At 46.6% G+C, this 18600-nt stretch overlaps 1 protein-coding gene across 4 annotated transcripts in view; it reads left to right on the top strand.

Moving 5' to 3' along the window:
* The window catches only part of ABL1 (ABL proto-oncogene 1, non-receptor tyrosine kinase), an 84692-nt gene that overhangs the window by 45653 nt on the left and 20439 nt on the right, over nucleotides 1–18600 (top strand). Inside the window, exons 1-4 of one of the 4 annotated variants that reach the window (XM_068915365.1) lie at nucleotides 3782–4350; nucleotides 12196–12301; nucleotides 14194–14367; nucleotides 15087–15382. In XM_068915365.1, the coding sequence (XP_068771466.1) occupies nucleotides 12271–12301; nucleotides 14194–14367; nucleotides 15087–15382 (501 nt within the window). In that variant the 5' untranslated portion in view covers nucleotides 3782–4350; nucleotides 12196–12270. Of the gene's footprint in view, nucleotides 1–3571; nucleotides 4351–12195; nucleotides 12302–14193; nucleotides 14368–15086; nucleotides 15383–18600 lie in introns of those variants that run through there. The other 3 variants (XM_009665789.2, XM_068915364.1, XM_009665788.2) reach the window with 3 other exon arrangements.

Genomic DNA, 18600 nt, shown 5'->3' with positions numbered 1-18600 from the left:
CTGGGATCAAAGCCCAGCTTTGTTACAGCTGTGTCAAGAGCACATGCTGTGGTCATTCATATATTTCAACATAGATTTCTTTGATCATTTTCATATACACATACATTTTGTAATCAGGTAATGGTGTTAGAAGATGTTACTCCACTATGTGAAAGATGTCATCAGAAGAGAGCCGTGTAGTATGGTAGTGTTCTCTGGCACGAACCTATTTTAATCATAAAGACAGTAGCCTGTGAATGCCCAAAATCATGCTTAGTACCCTTACTATTTAATAAGAAAAACACATCTTACGAATGAGGTGATTCTGTTTTTTGTTGCTCCGTACATCCAGAGATAGCGAGTGCTTTACACACCGTAGTGAGTTAGTCCTCTCTAGCGCCTCTGGGGAAATCCTTGGCTGCATTTACAGAAGAGGAAGATAAGGCACAGGTATTTTGCAACTGTAAGCAAGAATCTGCTCTTTTTTTTTTTTTTTTTTTTTTTAAAGCTTACTCCTTTGCTTTAACCGCTAGTTTGTGCTGCTTCTCCTTCAGTAGACCTTTTTCATCCTGAGACAGTTGAATGTGCCTACCAAAACTGCCCAGTGCTTGAGGTTTCAAATTCTGTTATCTTTCTATGTATCAGAAGAGGTTTTTTAAATAAGATTAAGCTTTGCTTTTAAATGGGTGCAGAGCACTCAAGCTGCTTTTAGTGTTATCACAGCAAAATTCACTCCAGCTGCTAACATAGTGGATAATGCCAAAACTCACTTTCTGCTCATGGTGTCCAGTCCTTTCACTGCTGCTGTCATGCATGTGTGTGATTGCTCTCGTTTTGGAAAAAAATGTACTCATAAGTGGGGTAGCTAAGAAAGTAAGGAATAAAACAGCTGTCTGTTAGGAGCTCCAACATTAAGGTGATCTAAATAGGTTTATACTCTTGTATGAGCGTAAACAGTGAAGGCTAACGGCGTCTGGGATTGCACTGGACCCACCAGGATGGCGAGGGCACGCGATGCCTGGCAAGAAGCTGAGGGAGACAGGGTCCCCCAACGCAGGGAGAAGAAAGCCAAAGGGACCTAACTGCTCTCCATAACCTGGTGGTTACGGAGAAGGTAGAGCCAGGCTCTTCTCCGAGGCGCACAGCAAAAGGAGAAGCGGCTGTTAAAACTTGCAGCAAGGGAAATTGTTTCACGCTGTCCAGAGAAGCTGTGGACTCGGTTAAAGCTTAGCTGGAAAAGCCCTGGAACAATGTGAGCTAACTTTAAAGATGGCCCCTCTTTAAGCGGGAGGTTGAAGCAGAGACCTTCGGAGTCCTCTTCCAACCTACGTTGTTTTGCTGTTCTGTAGCAGACTTAGCTAAAGGTTGCATCAGTCACTGTGCAGTCCAAAAGTCTGCATGCTTTTCATGACTGATTTTATTCTAAGATGTGTATATGGCAAACAAATGTAAAAGGGATTAATAGCTGTCTGCCGTAAGGGTAGCAGAGTCCGTGTGACGCTACCAATATGGCTTCTGTTCCTGTATCACCAGTTTGTTTAATGGCACACAGTAAACGAAGAGGGTATTTGCTCCAAAGTACTCTCAGCCTAGTTTGCCATGACACAAATGTGGAAATGTTGAAGTTTGTAGCAGAGGGACCACGCAAGCTTGTCTGGGTGGGAAAAATAAAGGGAATTAATTGAAGGGTTTATCTACACAGGGAGTTATCCCAGGATAGCTCTTTGTGTTTAGTTCCCTGAGTGGATGCATTTCTCCTACAGTCAGATTCTTCAGCAAGTGGGTTAATTTAATTGGAGTGATGCATTCTTCTTTGGGAAGAGGAACCCCAGGAGTTCATTAGGAGTGTAATCTCTATTAATGCTACTGGCACGCATTGTATTAGCCTTAATCATAGTGGTCGGGTGGTGTTAATGGGGGGTACCCTTCATAATGCCAGTGTAATCCTACTGGAATTCTGCATTCCTACAGCTGCAGTTGAAAGAGAAGCAGGACAGAGATGCTTGTCACGTGGAAAAGAAGTAGCATGTAGGATCTCTGGTCTGCTCTAAAGATGTTATTTCATCCCAGTTCCCTAACAGGACACTGGGCCTAAACACGCGATAACTGAGCTCCTCCTGTGGTTTATATAACCTTTCTCCTCAAAATCTGCATTTAACTCTTCTTTTTTCAATGTTCTACACAATTAATTTCTTCAGAGTCTTGTGAAGTTTGGTGGGCAGGGAACAAGTAGATAAGCGTTGGTTTCTTTTGAAACTTTTCTACTTCCATAAAATAGAAATCCTCCTCCAGAAGTGGAGGGAGGAAGGGAGCGCCTGGGATGAACTGCATCGTTGCATTACTTTGTAGTGCATGCGCAGAGTGCCGGGCTTGCATACGTAGCCTCAGCTCTTCTCCGGACTGTCTAAATTTGAGCAAGTTTTTAAGTTCTGTGTTTCCCACTTTGTCAAATGGGGATATCCATGTTCAGCCGTCTTTTTTGAGAAAAAAGGTGAAACCACTTGGACTGTCACGTTGTCCTTATCGTAAGCATTTCTCTGCTAGAAATGGCCTGGCTAGTGCCGTTTAGGAAAAAAATGCAAATGCTCTTGCTGCAGTTTAGTATGGATTGAGAGCTGGATGTTTTTTTCCAAGCTGTCTTTAAAGAGTGCACCCCAAGGATCAGAAGACTGAGGCAAAGTAATGCTGTAAGACAGTGTTTGAAGAGTCTGAGCAGTGTTTGCTGTCTCAGATGCATGGTCCTCAGATGCTGGAAGTGTGCAGAGTTTCCCCTAAAGTATTAAATGTTTGAAAACGTTGGAGGGCAAAAGAGCACTAGTTTAGCCTTGCCAAGATAAACTGTCAGATGTGGAGGGAAGTTTTCAGGGACAAAAACTAAGATGTGCTGGCTTGTTGATCCTGCGTGTGACACACCAAGTGCTCCGCACGTCGCAGTGGAGATTGCGATGCGTTTGGCTCCCGGGGCCGTTTCGCCAGCCTCTCTGCTCCGCACCCCTAATGAGCGGTGAACCCCCCAGCACCTCTTGCTCCAAGGAGTAAAAACAGCCCATGATTTGGGAAATGCTGCTCGAAAGGGAATTTTTAATGAGACAAATGCAGACACACCCAATTTTCTACCTGTTTTATAGAGCAACATAAATATTTTTAACAAAAGCGGTGCTTGTTTTAGAAAGGAGACACGCAATAATGCTAGGAAGCAATTGTATCAAAAATATAAAACTGGAGAGCAGTAAATAAGATGTAGTCTTGAGAAACCTGCAAATGAAAGGCCAGACTTGTGGGGGAAAGATTGCTTTTGGCCCCTTGTGTAACAGGAGTATGCAGCTAGCGTAAAGCATCAGTCCAGATGTGAATTTATGTGGTTGTAATTATCAGAGAGATGCCAGAATTGCATCTTCTGGGGAGGGACCGCCAGCTCCCCGGCAGCTTGTGCACGCTGTTTAAGGGTGAGAGTAGCTGTCGGGCTGCTTCTCGCGGTTGCAAGGTGTAGCGTTTAAACGGTTCCCGTAACAAACTGCAAAATAACGTTCTTGGCAGAGTTTGGCTTTTGCGTTTGTTAGCTTTTAACACGGCTCTGTGCAAAGCGCCAGCTACAACAGAGCAGCGGCGTTAAGAGCCAGCTCGGCTTTTTCTCCCCTCGTGCAGAAACGCCTCTCGCTTCCTTTTCCCCGCTCCCAAACCGCGGCGGCTTTTTCCGGGCCAGGAAAACTTGTTGCTTTTCCTCCTGGTGGCTTTTTGCGCTCGGCGTGCCGGAAGGCGCGGGGGAGCGGGGGGCCGCGCTGGCGGCCCGGCTGGGAGCAGGAGGGTTAAGGAGCGAGGGCGTTGCTGGCGGCCTGATGTCATGGAGGCAGGAGCGGGTGGCCGGGGCTGAAGGAGGCCCTTTGTTGGCAGCGGGGCCCCGGCGGCTGCGGCTCTGCCCGCACAAAGTGCCGGACGGCCGGCGAGCATGCGGGCAGGAATGGCAAACAGGGGCAGCCGCCGCCGCGAGAAGTAACTCTTTCCAACTTGGTTGGCTGTTTTGTTTTGTTATTTTTTAAATTTTCCTCTCCCCCACCCCCCGGCCCCAAGAGTTGAGGAGAAGGGGAAGATGGCTGGAGTTGACTCCCCGGGACAGGAGAGACGGGCCCCGAGGATTTTCCGCCTCTCGGGCTCATCCTCTTAATAGTTTTAGATTGCTGGATTTTTAGGTGTTTTTTTTTTCCCCAAACCGGATAATTTTTGCGACGCGAGAGAAGCTGAAGTGGGGGGGGAAGGCAGAACAGAAAGCTGAGGCCAAACGCTAACAAATGAAAATGTTGGAGATTTGCTTGAAATTGGTGGGCTGCAAATCGAAGAAAGGACTTTCCTCTTCCTCCAGCTGCTATTTGGAAGGTGAGCGGGGCCGTGGGCAGCGGGTGCTGGGTGCTGGCTTGGCCGCGGGCGGCCCGGCCGTCTGGAGACCCTTCGCCTGCGCGACACCGCGCCGGGGCGCTGCGAGGGCCGCCGGCGGCTTGCGCGCTTCGCCATCCCAACCAGAAATTAGTGTGTTTTTTTTTTTTTCCCCCTCTCCTTTGCTTTCGAGCTGGGGCTGGTTGGGGGAGGCTTTTTGTTTCCCAGGACAAACTAAGGAGCTTAGGCTGGGCTCTCGCGTGTGGGGACGAGGGAGCCCTATGGTGTACGCGCCTTCAAAACCAGGTGATTTTCATTAAGGACGGTATACAAAGGGAACACGGCTCTACCATTTATGGTTGTAAAATGTCAAGTGATCTACTGCCGATCCAATAAACAGAGCCATCTCTCCAGGCCCTCGGATTTGGTTTTGCCCGGAGAAGGCTCTCCCTTATTTTGGAAGTGAAAGGGCAGGATGGCAAAGCAACTCCAAGCTCAGGGAGAAAATTCAGATGAGTCCATCTGCTTGTTAAATACAGCAAAATATTTTCTGCGTCTGTTAGTTTGTAGTCTTTTCGTTTGTTCTGGTTATCCCGTATCACGTTTGCTTTCCCCAGGCATTCATCCAACTGAATTTACTAGCCTGACTGCTTTTAAAAGGTGAATTCTTGTGTCACGCCCAGGATTACGTATAGAAACTGAAATTTAAGTTGATGCGTGTGACTAAAGAGAGCTGAAAGCCCTGACAGAGGCCCTGAGTTAGGACCGGCAAGCTTCAGACCGGCTTTTGCTTGGCCCTGATGCTCTGTGTGACCTTGAGCGAGTTACTTGAACTCGGTGTGCCTCAGTTTCCCATCCATACAATAGAGATTATAGTTCCTTTGGTTCGGCCGTGCTGCTATTCCCTTCTCTAATAAGGGCTGGTTTGGGCTGCCCCCCCCGCCCCAGCCTCGCAGAAGGGTAGTCCTTCCCGGCGGGTTTGTACAGCGAGCGGTGCAATGCATTCTTCAACTTCTTTTGTGTTTCTGGATGTTACTTCAGCGAAAATAATCTGCATGCCAGAAGTACTTTGCTAACTCATCAAATCAGAGAAAAGAAATGCAACCACCTGATTTCGCTTGGCCTATCACAAGTAGCTGTTGCTCAACTCTCGAATATTCAGTGGAGAAATGTTCCTCATAAATTCATGGTTTAGGAATCTCAAAAACTACAAATGGCCTCACACAGCAAACCAGGCTGGCGCAATTCGTTATCGAGAGTCTGTATTTATCAGATGCGTTTAGTGGTTCTGCATAGTTTTCTGTGGTCTAAAATCAGCCAGACAGTTACCAAAAGCACTTTTTTTCTCTTTTTCTTCTGTCTTTTACAATCCTAATTGTGCTTATTTAAAGCATGATTTGAGGCACCTAAAGGGGGGGGGGGGAAGTGGATGCACAAAACAGTTTTGAGCTTTCCTGTGTGCATAGGACTGATTCCTTCTCTGAACTTTTAGAGCTATAAAACCTCTATTTGTGTCTCAAGCATGGTTGTGCTGCGTGTTCAGGAGAAGGTCTGAGCGCTGCTGGGCCCCCTTTTTGTTCAGCTGGATCTTTCAACCCAGCCCTTAGAGAATAGGCAGAGCATTTCAGGGCCTCTCTTCCCGGCAAAAGTGAGTGCTAAAGGATGATGTTACAGGGGTGTTACCCTGACTGCTTTTGCAAATTTTCTCTTGTATTGGTGTGTGTTACAACCGTGGTAGAGAAATGGGCTGAACCCTTTTCCCCCTCTCCTCCTCCCCATTTTGCAGTGCCGTTGCATAATAGGATTAGAGCATAGCTTGACTTGCTCTGTATAGGCCATATCAAGTTAACACAATAAATACTGTGATATTTTCACCTTCAGTTTCTCTGACGTTATGGTTATATCCTTGTTTCATTTGATGGGAAGGGAAACGAGCATTGAAACAACTTTTAAATGATCTCGTACCAAAGTAGCGCAGTCTTGTTTCTCAGCTCAGCGTGGGGCAAAACCTAAGCCAGCATCCAAATATCCTGTTAAAGACGAGCAAACACCGCAGCTGCAGCCTTCGGGCTTTCTCTTGCCCTGCTGTGGCGGTCGATTCGGACGTAGGCAGTTCGGGACCCACCATAATAGACTAATTCTGTATCTCTTAGGAAGCAGAGAGAGAAGTGAAAATCTGTACTTTTTTCATGTGGATTTGGTAATTTTGGCAGGAGCTGCATATCCTCCCTGAATCTTGTAGTCCTAACAAAGCTGGGCTGGCAAATCACGAGGAGAAGGCCTCATGTGTCAAGGGCCGCAAACTATGGACTGTTGCTCATGCATCCGTGTAGGCAATGTGTCCCGAGCCGTCCGTTCCCCTTCGCGTCGCAGCACAGCCTCACTGAAGCTTCTGAAAAGATTAAGGAGATTATGGTGATATCATTGGAGGATTTAACTGTGCTCTTGTTATCTTAGTAATATGGGAAGCTCTTGAGGACACGAGGAGAAAGCTGAGAGTTTCTTTACTCTTATAGACTCTGAGACCTTTAAGATAACTGCTTAGAGGCTGAAAGGACCATTAGTTGCATGGAAAACCAGATCCAGCCAGTCAGATGCAATTTTGCCTAATTCAATTTCTTCTTTTTGTTTCCATGTGATAACAAAAATGCAGCAGTGTTTGCTCGGTAAATAGCATGCAACTGTAACAAAATCAAATCTATGTTTATTTTATTTTTAAACACGCTCATGAAAATATTCTGGTGAGGTTAGGTTTCATAGAAGAGGTCCAAAATCTTGATAGAAAGTTGACTGAGAATCAAGGACATGTAGATGTACATGTCTGTGGACCAAGTAATCAGAAATTTTTTTTTTCACGGTGGTCCTCTTCTGATCCTAACTTCTATGTTATTAGCTTGCAGGAAGGAGGATTGTTTGCAAAGTCCTCTTTGTATTGCTGCGGAAAGAGGACAGATGCTAGCTGTTGTTGCAGCGTGCTTTGCTGCATTCACATGGGCTTGCCTGCTCGCTGAAGGTCCAAGTGTCGTGTGTTAGTGTTTTGCTGACTTGAGACCTTGAAGACTGTCTTAACTTGGTCAAAAATATTTTTTTAACTGGTTCTAATGATTATTAAGATTGCTCATTGATGTTTAAGATGGACTTTTTTTTGCTCTCACTTTTTTTCCCCACTAGTAAATATTAGTTTTAAATGCGAAAAATCGGAACTTTGTGCCATCAGTTTCCTCCTTTTTGCCTTTGCCAAAGCGTGTAATTCCTTGCCTACTTCACACCAAGAAAGGGTAAAGAGTAGAAGGGAAGAGGCACAGCAAGTATTGCTGCCAATCTGATCTGGAAAACGGAACGTGTCCATGTCCCAAATAGGGGCTGAAATAGTCTTGCTGCCTTTTTGGGCTTGCTTTGCCAGTGAAAAGCAGGAACCTTGTTTAAAACCTGCACTTGTTCTCTGCAAAAGTTAAACTGTTTTGTGTGCGCTAGTAAAGCCCTTTGTTTTCTAAGGTAACTGAAATGATTGCTCAACTGCCTGCTGTCAGATTATGCGGATAGTGTCTGTTGGTAGTGTGTCCTGTTACTGTCACAGTAGACCGGCCCAGGGAGGAGCAGCAGCCCGCAGTCATTGTCTGTCCTTGGAGAGTTGCTTTTCATGCAGTTGGGCATGTTTCAAACCCTGTCCAGATCTTGGCGATACCAAAACCCTCCATTCTACTCCTAGTGTAACTGGGATCAGCAGGTAGCTCTGCTGCGAATCTCTTTGGAAGAAAGAGCACGTTAAGTAGGTGTTGCTGCCACCAGGGAAATGCTTTCTGTTTGTTTTCTCTCTTTCTTGTCTGTTTTCTGCTCCTCACCTCCTGGCCTCTCATCCACCATCACTCAGTAGAGTTCTTGCTTTCATATACATTTCTGGCTTCATAATGGCCTGCTGCAGTTTTACCCTTGCTCCAGTGTTTTTTGCCTGTCCCATCCTTATTAAAAGTCTGGCCGACAGGGCTTGCTGTCGTTTCCCATGGGTTGTGGTAAGGAAAGTATTATCATTTCATGAGAAGAGCTATAGCTCTCTTCAGACCTAAAACTGATCATCCACGGACATGTTCGTACTGCCTTGAACAGTCTGGAGCTGCTTAGCAAAATGGGGGACTGTAACTAAATCTCTGTGGTTCTTGTGTGGTGCTTTCCCTCCCCGGGGCTCAGAAATGGGCAAACCTCACTACTTCTTAAGGAAGTAGTTGCGTAAGTAAGGAAACCCGAACAAAAATTTTAAGGTAAAGGTTTCAGAAATGCACCATTGTCATTGAAATTCAGTTGGATCCCAGTTACTGTTTTCCTCCTTCCTCTCCCAGAGGGTCTAATCTAAGGTCAGGCAACAGTTCAGAAGCAGATTTGGGAATAAAATCCAAATTTCTGCCATATCCACTACTCCACTCTTTAGATCTACAACTATGATTAGCTAGTTGGAGAAAGATGATATTTACTATGTCGCTAAGGGGTTATGTACAGAAAAAACTCAATGAACGACTTCAAGTGGAACTTGCAGACTAATGTAAAAGTGAACTCATTCCTCTTCCCCCAAAAAACCAAAACACCAGAATAATCCTTCAGGGAGAGGGAGAAGCCACATCATTAGAGATGCTTGGTGTCAGACAAGATGAAACACTGTGGTTGCCAGTGAGGGCCCCTTTCTGCAAGCCACAGATGGCCTTTTCTCTGTGCGGATGCTGCTGGGTCTCCCTGAAGGGTACCTAGGGTGGGCCCAGCTGTCGTTAACGTGATTTGGGGTCTGGGGCTGCTGCACTGCCTTCTGCAGCTCCTCACAGTTAGTGCAAACTGTGCTAGTTGGGCTTGCTGTGCAGTTGAATTTGTGCGCGTGTTTGCATGCAGTCGACATGGTTTTTAATTTTTAGAGAGCTGGGGTGGGGGTTTGGGAGTGTGCCCGAGGGGGTGTCGCCTGCCTGGGGGACGAAGGTGCCTCGCTCAGGAGGTGGGAACGGGGCGGAACGAATGAGCCTGGCCCAGCGCGAACGGAGCCGGTGAGGCTGAGAGAGGCTGCACCTGGTTTTGCAGCTCTTTGTCCTACTAGAGAAGTACATAATATTTCAAATGCGATCATCTGTCGTTTGGGCTGACTGTAACGAAGAAGAGAAGACTGAGAGGGGATCTCATCAACGTGTACAAGTATCTGAAGGGGGAGTGTCAAGAGGATGAGGCCAGCCTCTTCTCCGTGGTGCCCAGCAACAGGACGAGAGGCAACGGGCAGAAACTGAACCACAGGAAGTTCCATCTGAACCTGAGAAAAAACTTCTTGACTGTGAGGGTGACAGAGCACTGGAACAGGTTGCCCAGAGAGGTGGTGGAGTCTCCTTCGCTGGAGATATTCAAAACCCGTCTGGATGTGATCCTGGGCAATATGCTCTAGGTGACCCTGCTTGAACAGGGAGGTTGGACTAGATGATCTCCAGAGGTCCCTTCCAACCTAAACGATTCTGTGATTCTGTGAAGCGGACTTTGCAAACAGCGGCCGACAGCCCAAGCTGCGGCGTTGGCCTTTGTTGCAGAAGGCTGTAGGAGCCGGTGCTGCGGAGCGGGTGGCAGGACAGGCTGAGCATGACCTCGCTGAGGGGGATGAGTCTGAGGTAAAACACGAAACCGTCCTCCTTTTGGGAAGGCTCTGTTTTACAGAGACGTATATTTTCTTAATCCAGATTCCGTCAGGCATAGGGAATCTGTGAGCGGCCACGAAGGAAATCGCTGGGCTGTTCTATCGGATGCGCGCCGGATTGGGAGCGTGTGAACGTAGGAGATCTGCGCAGCTCTTCTGCCGTTCACCACGGCTTTTCTTCAGGGGGAGGGGAGAATAGAGGGAACGCAAGGAAAGAGGAAAAGCTTTGGACAGAATTTGCCATACCTCCGAGGAGATTACTAAATGTATTCTGTGCTCCCTCGCTCAGAAAACCTTGTGGAAAAAATGCCAGGGCAGTTTGTAAGACCACAGGATGTTTGTTTTGAAGGGAGACGGGAGGTCTCTTCCTTCCCTCGGGACTGCCCAGCAGTCAGCTGTGGAGCTTACTGTACTTCTGTGCTTCTGCCCGTTTTCCAACCCTGCACTTAAATTATTAAGGAAATCTTCTTGCTTTGGTCTGGACCAGAATTCTTCATAGCCGAGATCTTTTTACGTGTTCCCTAACACCAATTCATCACCTGGTATAAACAGTAATTAGCAAGAGAGAGTTACACTTACAAAACCTTTTAGTGTACAAACGGAAGTATCTCCTGTTTTTAAAAAAAAAAAAAAACCCACTTGATTTAGGGGGGAAATTAAGAAATTCTTGTGCCGAATGCCTTCCTCAAAATAAGTTATTTGAAGTCTGCTCATAGCCTCCAGCTTAATTAAGAGCAGTCGTTTAGGTGGCTGTAGTGGGGAACTGAATTACGGCATTGCCTTTGGACTCCTCCCAGGAATCAAGGTGTCATCCCGAGCACGGTATGATCCCAGTAGTAAAGTACGGTCTTGATGGGGCAGGGCAGAGGCCAAAACGGATGTGTGGAAGGAGTGACGGTGCTGAGATGACACCTCGCTTCTGCCTCCTTGCTGCCCGAGGACGCTGTCCTGCAGGCGCGGCAGCAGGGCTGACTTACTAGGAGGAATCTGGCTCGCTGAAGAGATCAGCAGTACTCTTAAAATTGTAGTTACAATCAGTAGTGAAGAAGCTACGGTGTTGGGGAGCAGCCCCTCAACATGTATGAACGGCAGCGTGTAATTCCTGTGCTAAAGAACTGCAATTTCTGGGCAAATTTACTAGGGAATAACTCAAGGAAGGCTAAATACTGCTGACAGCTGGCTGTACGCGGCACCCAGATGGACGCGTCCTATCTGGATCTCTTGCTTCGTGGTTTCGTGTCCTGAATCTGTTAATACCCTCCTCCTGGGGCCCAGACCTTTACAAGTGTGTTTTATCACAGTCCATCAGGCTTCTGCTACGCTCAAGTTGCTACAATCCTGATTGCTTTTATGCACTCCTCCCTGTTGGCTCAGGGCCTCATCCTTCCCTTCTGGCTGTCCTTTAAGCTCAATACAGTCGCCCTTTTTCCCCACCCTCACTTTTAAGTTTGGTCTCCTACCTTTTGGAAATGCCAGCCCTTACCGCAGAGTGAGATCTTGCATCTCCCCGTCATAGTCTTCTGCTCGGGGCGGTTGCCGCATGGCATGCGTCTCCTGAGGGCTGGTTGGAGGGGAAGCGCGTGGTACTGCTCCTATCTACGTGCTGCGTACTGTGGGCGTAGTGGGGAACATATGTGGTTTTCCAGCTTAGCAGTTCTCATCAAGTTCACGCAATAGCCCTGCTCTCGCAGGTCACCGGGTTTGCAGACAGTTGTCACTGAGTCAGTGCTCGCAGGAATGTCAGCGAGCAAATCCCGCCTCTCCGACTTTCGCGCCACGACTTGGGGGTGTTTGCAGCGTTTGACACAGCGTTGTCTCATGGGCCGCAACCAAGCGCGTAACTTGGCATCTGCGCGCGGTGAGTCAGTTCCAGCGTCGCAGCGGCCCGGGCACGAGGGAGGGCTTCTGGCGGAGCTGCTGGCTTTGCTCCCGCATCCCGATTCGCGGCCGAGCGTGAGCAGTCCTTTGCGAGGCTGCGATCGCCGGGCAGTTGGAGGGGAGCCTGCCTTGGATTTCCTGCCTTCCTGTTGAATCAGTCCCCAGTGGGGGAGGCATTTTCCTTCCTCCCTGAGGTTGCGGTACGTCCCACCATGTAGCATGGCCTGTTTTGTACCATATATGGGGGAGAGCATCACAGCATCGCTCCTCACTGATGTGTATCTGCTACTTGGAGCTCTTTTGCTGTCTGTCTGTTCCAGGTGTTTACTGGTGATGTAACTCTCCCTGGCGTATCTCCAGTCACTGCAGCGCCCTGTGTTTGATAAGGGAGCTTAATGGGCTTGACAGGATCAAAGCGTTTTCATGGTAAAATGATTACAGCTTAATTTTCTGAAAGTGGATTTTCTGTTTCTGTCTTGCATTGTCCTTCCTGAAGCCAAGCCAGAGGGTTAAGATGTATTCTCATGCAGAAAGCAGGAGGGGAAAGCAAGGTTTCAGAGGTGTTTGGGCAGGGGGGAAAGAAATCACTGTGGTATGACCACTGGAATAGTTTATAAAGCAGTATTATTTGACTTCTCTGATTCACTATGTAAATATATCTCCCTACAGATATGGTTTGGCTAGGAAAACAGGCCTAACAGAGTGTACATTTGCTTTTTTGCTCTCTGCCCACACATGTGATCTTACCATTTCCAAAGAACACAGTAGTACTCATGTCCATAAACGATCGCACGGAGAGCCTTTACCAGTTGGTGATCTCGACAACACGTTGAAGACGCCAAGTTGTCTGTTGATCAATAGTGGCACTTTTACTGCCAACACTTAGAAAATAATCAGATTTATTATTGTTTTGGGGTATTACCCCATTGTTATTCTGAGCTTGTGCAGAATCCACGCTTGGCTTCCAAAGGTTTTCTGGTATTGGCCATCTTGGTTTATCACTGGTGTACTGGTACAGCTTATACCAGGTCTTGAGACCAAGTAAGCTGTAGTGTTACAAAAATATTGTGCTGTGATTGCATCTACCGTGCAGCTCCTTGCTAGTTAAAAGAGTTAAAAGTCATAGAAAGCTGCACTCCCAACTGACATGACAAGGTCAAAGACACTTGGCCTAGGATTCCTCCTTCCAGATCCCCGCTACATGTCCCTGCACAGAAAGGATATTTAGTGCTGAGTGGTAGGGAGCAGGCGGGGCTTGATGCTGAGTAATGAAGAATAATTTCACAGCGCAGCAGTAGGACACAACAGTGCGTTTCCTGTTCCTTGCCCCGCTGCAGCGCTCTGTCCCTTCGTTGCACTGACGCAATTGTTGATGCACTCTGTTGTGACCTAGATCGATGAACTTAATCCAGATGGAAAACAAGCCCTCCAAAAAAAGATTTTCACGACTTATTATCCTGGGTTCATTCCCTCCCCTGCAGTCCGTGCGGAGGGCTTTGGAGGAGCGAGTGGCATAAAATTCCCCTCTGTACTTGGACTTGCCTGGCTTTTCACTGCTCTTACTGAATATTACACGCCCCACATGCTGCGGTGTACAAAAAGCTTTGGCGACTGGTGTTTACTTACCTGCGAAACTCAGTTTTTAGCAATCTTTTTCTCCTGAGACATCTCAAAACTCCCGCAAATGTACAGAGCACGTTGTGCTAAGCAAACTGTCAGCTGCAGTCTGCTTTTGAGAGAGAAAGTAGCAAAAAGCGCACAGCCTTGTACTCAAATAAGAGGAGAAACGATTAAAAAATAATTATGAACTACAGAAGTACTTACGTATCTACTTCTGTATATATCTACTTATAACTCTTGCCCTCCCCGACTCTGTGCTTCACAATTCACAGACTTCATTTATAGGATAATTAAGAGATTTACCTTTTAAAAACTTTTTGATTTTGTTTTTAAATCTAACTATTCCAGTAGTTGGGCATGAGCCAAAGGTTTTAGAGGGCAGCAAACAGCCTATGTGAGCAAAACTTACTGGAGGCGGAAAGAGGGACTTTCCCTGTCCCCTGTATCTGGGCGCCGGGGGCTGCGTGTTGCAGGAAGGTCGGTGGGAGCCCGGCTGCACGCGGCTCTGGGACGGGTGCGGGCTGTGTATGTGGCAGGAGATTTGCATTAAGGAATTGTCCATTTTTGTCCTTTTGAAACATGAGGGCCGCATGTCTCAAGGAACGATGTAAATTAGAAGAATGTAGTGCATGGGTTAACCAGATGGCTTTTATCAGCAAAAGTGAACCTGCTTTTTCCTCTTTGTCTCTCTCCTCCAGAAGCCCTTCAGAGGCCGGTAGTATCTGATTTTGAGCCCCAAGGTCTAAGTGAAGCAGCTCGCTGGAACTCCAAGGAAAACCTGCTGTCCTGTCCAAGCGAAAATGACCCCCATCTCTTTGTTGCACTGTATGATTTTGTGGCGAGCGGGGACAATACCCTCAGCATAACTAAAGGTAAGGCAGCTGGGCAGAACGGTGGTAGGGATGTGTGAGAAGACGTAGGAGAAACCACTATGGAACAGCTGAGTTATACACTAAACCCTATGGAATTTTTTTTACTGTGGGAATTCTTCTTAAACAAATACAAATACTTCACAAAGTCATAACCTTTTAAAAGGTTAAAACTGTCTGAGGTTTTGTGTGGGACAAGAAATTGTTTGCCAAAACTAAGGTCTCCGCTAGGAGCAAGAATTTTAACTGAGAAGTCAAACTACGCTGATTTTAGGTTGGCCTCTGTCCTTGTAATTGTTCTGAATGTGATTCCTATATGAAAAATGATTGTAGAGATGTAGTGTTTTCTTACTCAGTCCTTCTGCCCCTTGTGTGTACTCCAAGTCGCATCTGCTTCCTTTGCTAATCAAAATGATTTTTTGCTATTTATGTGAAGCCAACTCATTTCAAGTATAATTTCCTGGATTCTTTTTTAAGTTCCAGCAGTATCAGAACCGCTGTAGAACGGCGTGAGAGTCTAACGAGCTCTGAAGCATGCGTGTGACTTTATTTTGCTTTGATGGGTCCACTCAAGCTTAAAGAAATGCACACGCTCCCTGCTCAGTCAGATATCTGTTCCTATAGGAGATTATTTAGTGATCTGCAAGCCAGCAGGAACTCATCTTTGTCCTCGGCTCACAGCTTTGCCAAGTCTAATAGTTATATTTTCTTGTTGTGCTAAGGTGAAAAGCTCCGTGTCCTGGGCTACAATCATAATGGGGAATGGTGTGAGGCCCAAACTAAGAATGGACAAGGCTGGGTCCCCAGCAACTACATCACCCCGGTGAATAGCTTGGAGAAACATTCCTGGTATCACGGACCAGTGTCACGTAACGCTGCCGAGTACCTTCTGAGTAGTGGAATCAATGGCAGCTTTCTCGTGCGAGAGAGTGAGAGCAGTCCAGGACAGAGATCTATTTCGCTGAGATACGAAGGAAGGGTGTACCACTACAGAATAAACACTGCGTCCGACGGAAAGGTAGGCAGCACGCTATCCAGACTGTAAAAGAAAAGCTTGCTGGTGTACTTTATCCGCTGACTTTACAAGGTCAAGTAGTAACAATTGAATTGTGCAGTTCTGAACACGAATTGCAATATTCATCATTTATAGTTGTCATAAACTGTAATATTCTGTCAAAACTATGAGGAAACAGGTTTATTCCTTTAGCAAACTTCCAGTGAGGTATAACACAGCTCAGGGGTGAAACACTTTAAGGTCGAAGATATTAGAGTTACGTCAGAGGTGAATGCTATAGATATTATTAACAGCATACTCTAAGGATGAATTTTCATCCTGTATGTTCAAAAAATAATCTCTTGGACTTGAGAGACTGTCAAATCAGACAAGTCTCTGCCTGTCCCTAATAATCCTCTAACTATTAGAGACAGACTGACTTTAGAACTGTTCCTCACAATTTGTTAACTACTACTTTGATTTCTCTACAATATTTCACATGAACAGTGAAGACAGAGTGGGCGCTTTCGCTTTTAGACAGGCACAGTTTCTAGTTTTCTTCTTTTCTTTCAGTTTTTTGTGTGCTACAGTAGTGTTGCAATGCCTTGCTTGTGGATGCTGCAGGGAAGTATTAGCTTCAAAGTGTATTTTTTGCAGATTTTTATTTGAATTTCATGGAAACTTTTCTATTGGCATTTGATTTTGGAAAATTTTATTTTTAATTAGTTTTAAGCAGTGACTCCTTAAATCCTGTACAAATATTGTAGTGTGGATCTGGAGTGTGGCTACTGAGGCCCTTTTTGCTAGCATCTAGTAGTTGACAGATTCTGTGCCGTTAAAAAAATTTAAAAACAAACAAATAACAAAAAAAAGCGTAGTGGTGGCCTGCCGTGGCTAATTTTCCTTTGTTCCATGAAAGCTTTATTCTTCTCACGGCAGTAGATGACAGCAAAATCTTTAGTACAGCAATGTCAGTATTGAGTAAAAATCTTTACTAAAAGAATGTAGGTAATGAGTACATATTGTTTCCTATTAATCAGATTCATCATTCTAAAATCTTTAAGATGACCAGATTTTATTCAGTAATGAAATACTTTTTATCTACTTCTGCAACAGATTGTAATTGAGAAGATTCTGGGCATGTCCTCTCGGACAACATACTTCCAAGTGATGGTGCTTTTTCTTCCTGCGTAGACATGCTCTGTGCTCGGAATCAGCAGTGTGGGATGCTCACATACTGCATACTCTGAGGACTATGTGGCAATCTGGAATATTATTCCTCCTCCCATCTCTGTAGCTGATATTCCTTCCTTTCAAATTGATGCTGGGAAATGAGCAATGCTTACTTGTGAGCGTATTGAGCCAGGGCCTCCTGTAAATAAACACGTTGTCCGTAATATTACAGCACGTGTTCCCCATTTTAGCTCTATAAGGGTTTGGCGTATGAAGGCTCTCGTCCTGGCAAAGCTGTTTTTATCCCCCAAAAAAACAGTTCTGCAGAGCTACGACAATCAGTTAAGGTCTGTGTTAGCCAGGTTAACTGCTCGTTCTCCACACGGTTGCTTTAATTGGTGCCTTTGAGAAAAGGTGCAGGGCAGCACAATTGGTTAAAACAGCTCCGCGGTTGATGGTGATTGGAAACGCAAAATCCAGAAGTAGTAGAAAAGGCAGCAGTGACGGAGAGCTCTGACTTCCGGGCTTCAGCAGTCCCGCTGGGGTGAACGAAGAGGTAGCCACGGTCCTCCCCGTTCCTCTGCCGAAGCCTCGCAACCCTGCCGAAGGGTTTACCCGGCTTTGCCAGGTCCGCACCACGAGCACTGGCGTGTTAAACCACATTGGTTTCAATTTGCGTTACCGAACGGGGCCGTGACGTGCGACAGCCGAGCAGTAGACACGGCGCCGGCTTTGCGGCAGCCTGACAGCTCTGCTGTCCTGCTCCGTCCCCGGGCCAAGCTGGGGGACACGGCTCTCAGTCACCCTATCCCCACTTGCCAAAGCCTGGGAGTTGGTAAGAAAACAGCTGGTATCAGTGCTTTCCCTCCATGAAACGCAGACTGCCTGGCCAAGGTCCTGCCGGTCTGAGCTGCTGGTGTCATCCTCTGTTACCCGCTGCGCAGCAATGCACGCCTCTCCGCAAGGACAGCCCCCACCTGCAACTCCCTGAGCACCCGGGGCCTTCGCAGCCTGCTAGATGATTAGTCTGGCTGTCCGAGGAATTCAGTGTCTGCACGCACTACAGTTAGGATGAGTGGCTCTGGTGGGATCATGTCATGTGCCTAAGAGTATACGGTATCAGGAGCAAGAGGTATTACAAAAAGATGTGGAACAACTGCTGCTTGGCATGGAAATGTGCTGTGCGGAGCACAGCCTTTATTCAGCCATTTTTTTCTAAAGAAATATTGAAGGGACTGGGAAAAGGTGAGCATGTCTTCATTTCAGCACCACTTAAAACCGAACTCATTGGGATTCAACAACTTAAACAAAAACAAAAAACCCTCAGGGAATTTTCTCTTTACCTCCCAATTCGATGGGTCATCTTCTTCTGGACCACCTTCTTAAATTTTGAGGGGAATGCATTAAAAATGACATTTCTTGATTGGTTGGCACAGGGCAGCTAGTCGTTTGGTAAACCACTTCCATGGTACAGAGGACTTGGTTTTCCTGACTTGATAGTACTTGCGGCAAAGCCTCCTACTGAGTAACCAAACTGAACAAACAGCATTGTCCAACCGCTTCTTAAAATCCCGTTATTCTCGGACCCCAGGGCTCTGTGTCTTGTTTGGCTCTCTTCCTGTTTCCTCTTGGAGGCTCCAGTGGTTTAGCTGGATGCAGACTCACCCTTTTATCATGGGTCTTTGTGGATTTTTTTTTTGTGTGTGGACTTTTTAATTTTCTCTGCTGACTTTGGGGGGAAGGAATCCCTTCAGCTTAAGGATGCGTTGGAGGTCAGCATGCATCAGTTTACCCACCCTAGTTACACAGCAGTCAGCGTTAACAGAAAAAGAGAGGTGGTCTGATGGCAGAAGCTGTGGATGAGCAGCTAATGTGCACAAGCAGAGCAGCCTGGAGCCCCTGGCCCCTGGGCTAGGGTCACAGTTTGGCTGGCGATACACAAAAATTGCCTGGATAGTATGTCAGCAACGTAGCCAGGAAGCAAACTGCACGAGCCTCCTATGTAACCTCATGCACGGCAGAAACATCGAGGCTATTACCTCTTTAGGGGCACGGTTAGCAGCAACGAA

Source organism: Struthio camelus, chromosome 20, assembly GCF_040807025.1.
Source record: "Struthio camelus isolate bStrCam1 chromosome 20, bStrCam1.hap1, whole genome shotgun sequence".
NCBI classification, from domain to species: domain Eukaryota; kingdom Metazoa; phylum Chordata; class Aves; order Struthioniformes; family Struthionidae; genus Struthio; species Struthio camelus.
Note: the sequence above shows the minus strand (reverse complement) of the source record. Positions and strands in the feature narration are given on the sequence as shown.